Source organism: Pagrus major, chromosome 2 (assembly GCF_040436345.1).
Source record: "Pagrus major chromosome 2, Pma_NU_1.0".
NCBI classification, from domain to species: Eukaryota; Metazoa; Chordata; class Actinopteri; order Spariformes; family Sparidae; genus Pagrus; species Pagrus major.
The window spans coordinates 10,761,298-10,773,924 of NC_133216.1; the positions used below are offsets into that span (position 1 = coordinate 10,761,298).

General features: G+C 39.9%; 1 protein-coding gene across 1 annotated transcript; it reads right to left on the minus strand.

Annotated features, from left to right (window-relative positions):
- Positions 1–1,114: 1,114 nt before the first annotated feature.
- On the minus strand, positions 1,115–10,770 carry tsr1 (TSR1 ribosome maturation factor). The gene is made up of 15 exons (XM_073492140.1): positions 10,622–10,770; positions 9,731–9,834; positions 9,427–9,655; positions 8,290–8,424; positions 7,659–8,113; positions 7,009–7,153; positions 6,482–6,666; positions 3,771–3,991; positions 3,465–3,624; positions 3,248–3,358; positions 3,002–3,134; positions 1,988–2,104; positions 1,667–1,807; positions 1,487–1,561; positions 1,115–1,388 (listed from the first exon to the last, which is right to left on the minus strand). Exons 1-15 carry the CDS (start codon positions 10,746–10,748, stop codon positions 1,210–1,212), a joined length of 2,517 nt encoding a protein of 838 aa, XP_073348241.1. The 5' UTR covers positions 10,749–10,770; the 3' UTR covers positions 1,115–1,209.
- Positions 10,771–12,627: the final 1,857 nt, after the last annotated feature.

A 12,627-nucleotide genomic window follows, 5' to 3' on the forward strand; every position in this document is an offset into this window, starting at 1 on the left:
GAGAGCAGGGGGTGTGGAGGGGTGTACACTGTCTGGTGATAGTGAGCAAAGTGCTATTAATACATCTATTCTTCCATGTTCATACAATTTTAGGTACACCACTTTCAATGAATAACACGAAACAGAAAGGTTATCAAGAGCGTGTTCGGGGAATAGTTTGTAAAGCAGTTATTTGCCCTCTTGCCCTCACACTTAAAATAGCTTAGACGAGTGAAGAAGTCTTGTATTTTGTGTTGGATGTCATTTCATACGGCATTAAATTCATTCCAAGACTGGTGATTAATTAGGTCCTGGCTGCCTCTTTTTTGTAAAGTCCACTGAGGCGTGTTTGTGATAAATAATGAACATAAATAAATGAAGCTGACAACTGCTATTTGTCAAAATCTTAAAGGCCAGAAGTCATTCACTGAGAATTTCTGTTTAACTTGGGAGTTCTTTATCCCTGATTAGAGCTCCTCAAATATCCAAAACATTATCAATATAATGATTTTGTCCCAGTTATTACATTTTAATGTGGCTGCAGGCTTTAAGCCACATCTGTGTGACTTTCAAGAGTTGCCAGTTTAATGGGCTTGATACATGACTAATGTAAAAACTATTAGTGACCCACCAGCTGCTGTTCTAACAGCCCTCATCATCCGTCTAATCATACACAGCTATTTGTTCAGTGGTAGTCACTCAAATACTTTTGAGCCATTTCAAACAAAGTCGTGAGGAAGCTCGATTAATTCTTATTCATCACTGCCATCTAGTGGCCAGAACAGACCCAGCAACGAGCTCAATAGCAAAATGGAACAAGTAACCTCAGGATCAGGGGAGCCCAAACTTTCATCCTTGGAGGGACAAAATTGAAACTTTATTGTGGGCCAGGAGCCAAAACAAACACCTGCTGCATTGTGTTGCTATGATGCATAATAGTATAATATCCCAAGTTTCCTTAATTGACTGACTTTTGATGCAAAATTTTACTCTGGACGCTGTGCTTAAGAGTCTGAAAAATAAATAACAGCAATACATATATTATAGTTTGTTTTTTAAAATTAATTTTTCAGTAGAAATGTGGTGGGCCAAACACACTAGCAGCCCTGCTCAAGATAAACAATTAAACATGGGATACTTTTGATCTAAATAGTTTTAATTAATACACATTACACTTTTTGAAAATGTCATGTGATCACAATGATGTAAAGTCTGTCTTTTGTCCCTCCACTACTCCATGTCCAAGTCATCCATCTCCACAGTTATCTCTCTCTTGACCCAGGGTAAAGGCAACGACACGTAGGGGTCGTACGTCCAGCGAGGATACACTCTCTTGTACAAATTCATCAGGACTGTGTCTTGAGAACGCAGCTGATTATCAAACACACACTTCATGTGACCGTGTGTTCCTGAAAATAAATAAATATAGCAGTCAGAATTGGCAGAAGATAACAGACATTGCTCAAAGGAAGCTGCAGACGCAGCGTTTTATTTTTAATTTTCTCACCTAAAGCCTCCTTGATGTGGCCTCTCCGACCCCACTTTGTTCGCAGCTCCACTGGCTTGAACCACATGATGTCATCTGACACAGAAAGACAAGAGAGCTGTTAACCATGAAGCTTAAAGCCACAGAGAAGTGAACCATCATCTTATATTCTTTTGTCAAAGGACGACAACATCCTCTCACCTCTGTTAAAGAACATGTAACGAACGACTGCAGAACGCCGGTTAATTTTGAACGGGTGTCCGCTCACTACAATCCTCTTCAGCACAACGCGCTGAGGGTCACAGCTGAGCAGACTGCCTGTAGCCACAAGGTCCTGCATGCCTAGAAAGACACAGTAACAAGAACACAAGCTCAAATACCATGAATTAACTTAAATGAATAAAATCAAATAAAACAATTTAAGAGACAACAGAGCGAACAGTCAAAAGTTTAAAATGAAGGCAGCCAAGCCACTAATGAAATCTACTTATTTTCAAACACAGGCCGGACTTTTCATCTCACCATCATTCCTTTGTTTGAAGAGCAGGACTCCCGCTGGGTTGAAGGTGATTGGAGCGTACACGGACACCACGGTGGGGGCATCTGGCCTGAGGAAGCGCTCCATCTTATGTTTGTCAGCTACAGAAGAGCAGAGCTGAGTTCAATGCTCAATAATTCATTTATAGCTGTATGTCCCGCAGCTAAATCTGCTGCGGACCAATTGCTTCCACAATCATTCTGCTGCTGTAGTTTTTGAAAGGAACTAACAGCAAATCCATAATGCTATTGAGCGACAAATAATTGGTCATATAACTAGAAACCAAGCGAGACACTGAACTCACTGGCCTTTAAGTGACTGAACACTGGTTTGGATGAGAACATCAATAAATTCAAAGAATCATCATCATCCTCTTTTTCTTTTGGTGTCATCTCAGAGTGGCAAAAACTTCACTCCAATAAATTTGTGAAAATATGGGGTCCATTCTTCCAAATTATTAAGAGAATAAATGTACCACTCATTGTCTGATTGGGGTCTCTATATTCCATTTGTTGCGGCTGCTGTCTTTACTATGACCGTCTATTACAGCCATGGGTTAATAATAGCTGTCTGGTGTTTTTTGTTGTTTGTTTCTGCTTTGATTTGTATTTGTTTATTTATGCTTGTGTTTTTTTAGTTTTGTCAATCTTTCTAAGCTATTTTCGTCTTTAACAATATGTTAATTACTGATTATCAGGGCTGATATTTGGCATTTTTCTGATTATTGGTATCGCTGCTTTTTGTGTATAATTGCCGATCAAATAAATAAATTTAAAAATGCAGTACTTTGGCTGTGATGCAGCATCCTTTTTCCGGTCAATAGTGCGAATTCCTTTGGCCAAGTTCACCAAACTGCGCAAATATACTTTGTGAAGAAAATAAAAACAAATCCAACTGATTTTGGTTCAAAATGTAACTTATGAATGCAGTCTCTATTCTTCTAATGCATGTATGGTGTGATTTAAATTAGAGGTATGTTGAGTTTTGTCTATTACTACCTGATGTGTGCTGAGAGAAGATCGGAGAAGCCCTGAACCTCCGGAATCCACAGTGAAACACCAGCTCCTCTTTAGATTTGATCGGCTCCGTGTTACTGGGGTGTCTCCTCACCAACAAGTGCATCACTGACATCTGTGTAAAGATGAAACAAATGATAAGGCCAGAAAAATCAATAACAATAATACTGTGCTGTCAGCGGCACTTTGTTTCAAATGGACAGTTATAACCACTTTTGGATGTCATACCTTCTGTTCATGAGGCAACAGAGACACCAAAGTCAGAGGTCTGCCTGACTGCACACTCTCCATCACAGAAAAAGGCACATCGATGATGTGAAGCGTAACATACCAGCCGACCTGGAACAGAAAGGGCAACGAAGTCAGTGAAGCCACAAATCTCGAGTGCATCAAGAGTTTATTTACCAATGATGATGGTCACTGCTTTTTGTTGGTCAGTTATTACCATAGCTCCCTCTTCCTCAGCTGCAGCCTCAGCAAGGATGCGGTGGCGAGTGCGATCAAAGCTCTGGAACTGGAAGATACGCGAGTAGTTGAGAGGCAGGTTCTCCATGGGGTCCCAGGGCGAGGCGCGGAAACTTTTTAGGCCTCTATAGCGCTGGAACCTACACACACAGAAGACAGCAATGAGATTAAACGTGGCAATGATCAAACTCTATAAAGAAAGTTATCTCAGAATTTGTTTTCCTTCCAAACTCAATTGACAACACTTGCATATTTACTCCTCATCCTGCATATAAGAACAACTGACCTGATTCTGGCTGCCATGTCGAGGGGTGTGTCCACCTCATCAGGAAACATTTCATTGGATCGGGCCTCACGGTAGCGTTTGAGACCTTCTTCTTCCGCAGCTTCGTCCATGTGCTCATCATAGCGCTGATCTGCTCCAGTTCGCTCTGTGGTGCACACCTCTTCCTCCTCCTCCTCATCCTCCTCCTCTTCTTCCTCTGAGGCACAGCCTGAACCTGGCTCCTGAGCAGGAAGGATACAGAACAATTTGTACCGAAGTAAAGCAGAACTGAGCCATGTTGATATTAGAGGCCAGAACAGAGAATTCCACTGATTCTGAGTAAGTAAACACATGTAGACCCTTGTAGAAGTCGATAAATAAAGATATTAAAGTAGTTTCATCTTTCCTGTCCGCTATAAAGTTATTATTACCTATACATTTTTGACATTGTGAGGTATATGATTGAAGTTTCTGGTTTGAAACGGATCACACTAGACTGACATGACATGTGCATTAAAAAGTTAAAAGTATCCATCAGTACCATATTGTATATCATTCTGTTTGTCGGGTTTGAAGATGGGGCATCAAAATGGGCCTGTGCCACATCCACACTTTACCCTATTTTCTCTTCACATTTCCTGTCTGCCAATTGGCTAAATGTTATCAAGTAAAAGTAAAAATACTCCAAATTACTTAAGGAAAAGGTTTATAAATAAGACCTCATGGTCCAAACATCAAGCCACAAGAGGAAGAAAACTTTGGGTTAACCAAACAAAAGGACATTTATTAAATTAGCCAGAGGATCAGTTACCTTAATTTAAAAATTAACTTAATTCTAATTTACTTCATTATCATTCGTTTGTTTTGTTCCTTTCTTTTTCCTAACTTTAAAGCTAAAAGAAATGCTATAAATATGAACAACATAATATGTATGTGTTTAAAGTAAATGTATGCAAGATCACACATTCAGTATTAAAAAAAAAAAGTAAAATGTTTTACCACCAGATTGGAAATACATTTTCCTGTAAATGGTGTTTAACTTCCCCGATTCAAACTATGAGCTATTACCCCTAATTTTAGTATTAAATGCTTTTGCACATACAACACCAAATCCAGACATGTACACACACCTCTTTTCCTAGTTCCCTCAGGCAGCTTTCTGCCTCCCCGTTCACAAACAAACAATGACTAGACGCACATGTTGGGAACGAGTGCGGTCAAAGAGATTCTAAGTTTAGAAATTGTTATTGTATAATAGCCAAGCATAAACAAGACTTACCCAGCCACAATAAGAGCAGTGTTTTGAGAAGACTTGTACTCTGCATAGTAGTATTTGCATCGGTATGTTTGAATGTGATAAGGAAGTTGCCAGGATTCAAACTATGGGATTCCCTGGTTTGCATAGATTTCAATTGTGTGACTTTATCAGTGTGTCTATAAAAAAGACTGTCTCCGGTGTTTCCAGACATCCACTCTGACAACTTCTAGAAATGTAACCTCCATGGGTAATATATTTGTAAGAGGAAATGAATCATCAAAGACGACATGCTTTACAGTGCTCGGTCAACTGGCAGAGACACACATGAAGGGAAACTCTCAGCATGGGGTTGATTCACAACCTCTCCAACATCCTCGTTGCAGTAATAATAATCATTATCATTTGAAGTACCCTTTTCCCCATTGTTACCCTCTCCTAAATATGTATTCCTGTACGCAGACCTTGACATCAAACACATGCTAATAACAATTACAGATCGTAATGAACTCATTGCATAAGGAGAGTTTCCCCTACGTCTTTTCAAGCAGAGCTGGAAATAAAATAAATGGTCGACCCCTCCCTTTCGTCCAGACAGGAAGTTCTGTTCACAGGACAGGAAGACAGGAGGCTTCTCTCGGGACTCCTGCTCCAAACACTATTGTTGTGGTGAGCAGCCTGGCACTACAGGCCAGAGACAGACACTGAGAAAACAAACAGTGCCTCTCAGTTACGAGGTGCACTGACGGCGGGTCACGTATGCACTGCTCCAGCCCCGGAAACCACTGACACTCAGAGCTTCTCCTTCTCCAGATTATTGTCCTCGTCATCCTCCGTAAGATTACACTGTCTGACTAAACTAATCCTAAAGGTGTGCTCAGGCTGAAGTAGGGCAGGTCTGAAACTATTAATTGATAAATCAATTAAGAAAGATTTAAATGAATTAACAGGAATTTTAATAATTGAGTAATAATTACAAGGTATAATATGTAAAATTACTCCATAAAAAACAACTAGACCTTTGTTAGACCTTTGTGTACTCACATTCTTCTAAGCGTTAGCAGCAATATTCAAACCCAGAGAAATCTATAATGTAATCAAGTTAAATGTGAGTTTCATTTGGTTACCGGTCATTATAACCTCTAAGGAAGCACCAAATGATATGTCGGGGAATGAGCCAGGAAGTTGGCAAGTATGACTAAACTGAAAGTGAAATAAACTTTAACACAATACCTCGTCCGTAAACATGTCTGTCTGAGTCATGGTTATTTCACTATGGAGAAAACAACTCACACGAACCCACAACATCATCAGACGTCTTTTCTTTATATTGTTTTGACTGAGAGACCCCTAGTGGCAGAATTACATAGTGTGCATTTGAGTATATAATGCCAAACATTTGTAGATTCCAGCTTCTACAAAAGACTTCTTCTTTAAAGACAGACTTTAAATATTAAAAAAATACTGAACTGTGTACCTGAGAGTTGATCTCTTCATCTTCTCCTTCCATGGCCTCGTCCAACATGTCATCGTCATCGTCATTATCACTGCTTTCATCATCCGTGTCTCCATTCTCCTCCTCGTCTTCATCAACAATCCATGAAGCCTGGTAGTCTGATGTTCCTTTTGGGACCTTCATCACACGTTTGTTCTTCCTGGCCTCTAAACAGCAGAGAGAAACATCAAAGAAACATTTAGACTTCTGTCTTATTATCGTATATATATATATATTTATTGTATATAACCAAGACTTTAGGTTGTGTCAGATACTTGTAGGGAAACAAAATATTGCTATGTGATGTTTTTCTTTATGTTTGATTCTCTTTATTTTTTATGACATCACATCATTTTATAAAAGCCTGCACACTCCCCTCCAGCATCCTGGGAAATCAGCTTCATTTATACGCAATTTCTTCAATGCAATTGTTGCCTGTCACTTGCCAAGGACTTTACTCAATTAATATCATCTCAAAATGCTGTTGTGTTTAAATTCTGTTTCGGCACCTTCGGCTTCCAGCAGCTCTGATTCTGTCGGCCACGTCTGCTCTCCGTCCATGGGGTCCACCTCGGCCTCGGCCTGCAGACTCTCTCTGGATTTTGGGTCCGCTTTCATGAGCACCCGCACTGGAGCCTCACCTTCACCTCCATCCTGTGAGAAACACGCATGAGTCACCACAACATTTACATTTGTTTTGAGAACAGAAGAGAGTTTTACATTCTTGTGTTTACTTAAATTTGCTCAAGTATCTTGCTCGAATCTTTTATTATAATCAATGTCATGACTCCTTTATTGTTGTAGATTATTTCTGCATAGTAAAGCAGTTCAAAGTGCACATTTAAGAACAAATTATTGAATTAAAGTCTATTTAAGTCGCTTGTTTTTACCGAGTGAAAAAGAACTGGCTGCCTTTAAAGGTGAGAAAAATAACTATTACTAAGTAATGTTAATGGGCTTTAAAGGAATATCTGTTGAAGGTGAACAGCAGAGATATCTGTCGTTATATCTGGCATTAAAACAAATTTATCATGTAAGTTTATAAGCAATAAAATACATGGGAGGAAACCCCTAACCCTTTCTAGGGTAAGGGTTAGTGAGAAGCCTTTTGCATTTTGAATTTTAAGAAATTTGATTGATAAAATCCATAAAAACCTACCATCATGTCAATGTCTCCTGCCTTGCCAGACTTTACTGGTCTGGCTGCTGTTAAGTTGAGGGGCAGAGGGTCTGATGGAGCATCAATCTGACTGAGCTGAAAGTCTCCGTGTCCACTGATGTGCACCAGTCTGTCAACCCGTAGAGGACGGCCTCGGACGTACCCGGAGACACAGAGGGTTCCCAGCCCAGTGGGTCCACCACCTGTTCCCTCAGCAGGGCTGTTGGGCGTGAAAGTGACATGCTGAGCCAAAAGATGGGAACGTCTGGAACGGAAACCAAGCTTTCTCTGTCTCTGAGTGCCCAGGTGTCTTAGAAGAAGAGTGCCATCCTGCTCCGAATCCAGAGGGAAGAGACGGGCATCAGGAAAACGGATCTCAGTGATTTTTGACAGAGCTCTCCTGGACTCGACCCTCTTCTTCACAGGAAGATCAGACACACCCTGACACACCAGTGCTACATGGGGTGAAATTAGAGACAGAGACAAAAGAGCTTAGAAAATGCACACCAGAAAAGAAATCTATAAAAAACACTACCTATAAGCTACTGCTGTAGCTTTTAGACTCCTCTATTGATTTTTTATCAATAGAGGAGTCTAAAAGCTACAGCAGTGTGCTTAAGTTTATACCCACCATGGCTGGGGAGGCCCTGGGCAAAGAGGCAGGAGAGACAGTAGTCTCCATAGCTGTCCCAAGCTTCAGTCGAGTCCAGCACAAATACAAGGCTGTCTGCAATCTTGGCGACATCCAGCAGGGAGTGCATGTCAGCTGTCCAAAGAAACCATCAGAAAAGCTTCAGAACAGGACAACAGGAAGACAAAATAGTACAACAAAAAGGCATTGTAGGAGCTATTATTTGTCGTTAGTATTTAGTTGTTGTTTTACTAATAATATTTTAGATGATTGCTTCATGTCGATAAGATCCTGAGTATTTTCTTTAGCTAGGTATTTCTTTAGTTGAATTATTTCCTTGTTCAGCATGTTTAGTTTTTATATAATCGTATTTGTTTTGTATGTGAATTGGGGAATACTGTGGGCAGGTAAAGGACCAGCATGCACCTGGATGGGTCTATAGTTTATAGATAGTGGGCTCCTTTTGCATCCATACATCACGCGCCCATGTTGGGTCAGTGGTCTTTACTTTCTAAGTAAGTCTGATTCAGAATCTTTCTTTTTGGAGCAAATGACCACTACAGGCTTAAACATGGTGCAATTTAGAACCAAATTTTACATGACAGAGTTTACCTTTGTGTTGAGTGTTAAAGCATTTTATTTCACTGTTTTAAAGTTTAGTTTACACGGCAAGTTTATGGATATTCCACCTGATATGACCAGTGTATAATCGCCTGCATTGCCTGGAGTACATATCTTTGAACTCAACAGACTAACATAAGTCTCTTAACCAAGAAAATTTTAATATTATGTTGGTTACGGTAATGAACACCTTACCTTGATCTTGGGGAGAAAAAAAAAATAATGCAGAAGGAAACAAGCTGCCATTGATAAGATTTGGGCCTCGTCTTGGGAGCGGTTGCCTTTATGTTCTTGTGTAATTCCAAAGCGTATGTCAGTAGTTATTTTATACATGTATTGAACAACCTGGCAGAAGCTGTGGGAGGAGTGCCAGTCTGAGCTTTGGTGAGAGTGGTTTTTTTTTGTATATATAGTTTTGCATTTATATTTGAAAAACTAATGGATGAATACACTCACTGTTTTCAGTTCAGTTCAGTTATTTAAAGCAATGACTGTTCCTTATCACTTAATGCTTACCTGTGCTTTGGCTTACAAAGGTGAACCTTTGTTTAAAACGAGGAAGAATCATCCCAAAACTGTCACTGATGCCACTGACGCATCGCTCCTGATGCACGATGCCTCCAGCATCCTCCCCACGAAGCAGTTTGGTGATAGCACCGGCGTCGACCGACGCATGGAGGGACACCACAACGACTAAATGAGGCGGACCGTCCCTGCTGCCAAGCCGTCGCTTTTCTGTGAGGACCTTAAAAGACAAGAGACATGGAACTTCTGCAGCACCAACAACATATTCAAAGAAGACTATTCATTAAAAACATACCATGTCTTTTTTATTCCGGCGTAGCTGGTTGGCTTTGTGCCTTCTGTCCATCTTCTTTTGCTCCTTCCTCTGTTTTTTGGTAAGGGCGGTCACTGACACTCTCCCTGGGAGAAAGTTCAACACAGGGATTTATTAGTATGTTGTTCAAGATCCAAAGTGAGGTGGCAAATGCACAAAGGCCAATTTGGACACATTATTGGACAAACCACATAGTATTTGCAGTGTATAACACACAAAGTGCCAAAGAATGTCACAAATCTTCACAGTGCAGTATGATGGATTTGTTAAATTGTGCAAAACAACAACTAATCATTTTGCATTTGAGCTAAGCTTTCTGAATTAAGCCATTTAATATAATACCATCTGCATGCACAGTGTAGTTTACAATTGTGTTGTAAGACAGCTTTGCAACTAAGCCATAAACTTGGTGTTTTAGCATTAGTGGCATTGAATTTATGGTACAGTATAGTATTGTATATCAGTATTAAACTACATATAAAGTTGTGAGGTGTGAAAACTCCAATAAATACTTTGACAACATGTTCTGACAACAAACTGACCCAAGGCTAACATATAATGACAACTGTCTCTTGTCTCATGAGGTGTCTTTGATCCCTGATTGGTTCCCCGGTGCTTTAAATGGTCACACGTCAACTGAACAAAGGTGTACACCAACAGTTTAGTTACGTTTAGCAAGAGCTACGCAATTTATTCCAAAGAAAGGTGATAAAATACTAGACAAATGTGTGACAAACGTCTTCCACTGAACCGACGCCATCCCTAAATTCACTAGAAAACTCAACACGTGTGTTTGCAGAGCCACACGCTAACACAACACAACACAGCTAACAGCTGTCGTCGAGTAACACTTCATCGTTGAACACAGCTCACCTTTGTTTTCTCTCTCGATTTCACCTTTCGTCCGGTGCCTGCCATTTTTGTGGGCCTTATTTTTCTGTTTGTATATGCCGGGTCTGTGGCCCTGTTGTTTTTCCCCGTTCGCAGCCATTTTCGCCATGTGGGGAAACTCAAGTCACTTACTTCCGCACTCGCGCCGGCGTCATGACGGAGGCGTGTCGTCACACTTTCTGGAGAGTCTTCGTCTTCAAAATAAAAGCATAGTTTGTGGTTGTTTGAATTATATGTTTGTGAGATGGACTTTCCACTCCACTTTACATTATTTAATACTGCCTTATAGTACTCCATAATGCCCTTTTTTTTAGAATAAAGCGAAAAAACAACGTCATCTATATATGAGCAGCATTAGATTACAATATCCTTCATAAAGTATTAGGTTGCTGAGGTTTAAGAAAGATACATTCACAGTAAAGATTCAATTAAAATGTTTTGTTTTCTTTCTGCATGGTAAATGTTAAAGACTGGATGAATATGTAAAAAATCATTTCATTTCGGTCTCTTTAATACCTTTTCAAGAAAGTGCATAACAGTATACATTATCAGATTCATAGGATTCCACTCTGTTTTGCATTTAAAGCCTTATATGGCCAACCTTTTCTGCTTTCTGTTATGCAGTTTTGATCGAGGCTATCATGGGCTCAAAATAGCCAAATTTGCTGTCACCCTTAGGATCTCCTCTCTTCGTGGAAAATCTCCAAGTTGTGCAAGACACATGTAGCACCAGTCACATGTGGCACCCACTGAAGAGGAAGTTTGCTAAGTAATGGAGCACCCTCCACTCGCATTCAAGCAGATCCAAGAGCCAACTTAAGAGGAGTTTTTCCATTTGTTGGCTTAACAACAGGAGGTTATTGTACAGCTATCATGCAGTGGTTAGAGAGAACGGTACTGAAGTTGGAGGAGAGGCAGGGGGTTTTCTCAGTACTGTTACATCATGCACAAATGCAGAGAATGCATTAGTAAACAAGAGCCGACTATCATGAAATGCCAGAAGGCAAAAATTGCATGCTGTCGGTCTGCTGATGGAGGCTTCTTTAACTGTGATGTAAGCACCATTTAGACACCAAGTCACCGCATGGAAATCTTTATTTAGCTGATTGACAATACCTTAAATTTGCGCTGCTAACATTTCAGAGACAGCTATTAATTTCACTATCCCCCTATCTTAAGATCAGTTATGTAGTGTCATATGTTTGCAATGTATCTGGTTTAAATCTTCAGGGTAAATACTGAGGAAGGCCTTGAGATGAACTTTCTGCCAACTGCAGAGGATCCCCGGGGGAAGGTTCACAACACAGTCCAAGTGAAGCCGCTCAATAGGCAACAATAGAATATTTGTATTTGAACTGGTTTGATCCCTGATGTGGAACATTAAAATTTAATCGGCTGAATTTGTGTATGTGATTTGAACTATTTTGTTTGTATTTATGTGACAGGGCAGGAGCACAGCAAAACTGCAAAATGCAAAGCTTATTTACTGCCAGTGAATATGTGTTTCAGCATCATAAAGGCCTAAAATAGGTACATTTCACACAGATTACTTAAAGAAGCACAATTAGAGCATACAACATACATGATAGTACATTTATTTGCATCATTATCATCCAAAGTGTATCATCCAAATTCTCACGGGGTGTCCGTCCATGCTTTTTCACTGACTTTTGGACTTGGATGTCGATGTTGGTTCATCATTCATAAACACCATTCCTGGCCAGTCTGATATAAAATCTGGCAATCTGTTTGGTCCTTATTCCTGAAGATTTTGGTACTCCCATAAACTTAAAATTTAGCCAACATTAGGTAAAAAAAAAAAAAAAAAAGGAAAAACACTTTTTGGATGCTTGCTTATTGCTTATTTTTATGTTTTCTTTGGTGCCCCCATCGATCACTTTCCACTTGTAAATATGAAATGAATAGCCAAAAAAAAAAAAAAAAAACTACAATCAATTAAAGTGATTTAATTGGCAGACTATCATGAC

What these genes read in the sequence shown, in the direction of transcription:
- tsr1 (XM_073492140.1), bottom strand. Translation starts at nt 10,748, where the DNA reads ATGGCGAAAATGGCTGCGAACGGGGAAAAACAACAGGGCCACAGACCC. An exon ending in TTACATGTTCTTTAACAGAG is followed by an intron (nt 1,562 to 1,666) that starts GTGAGAGGATGT and finishes TTTCTGTGTCAG; the next exon opens with ATGACATCATGTGGTTCAAG. An exon ending in CCACATCAAGGAGGCTTTAG is followed by an intron (nt 1,389 to 1,486) that starts GTGAGAAAATTA and finishes ATTTATTTTCAG; the next exon opens with GAACACACGGTCACATGAAG.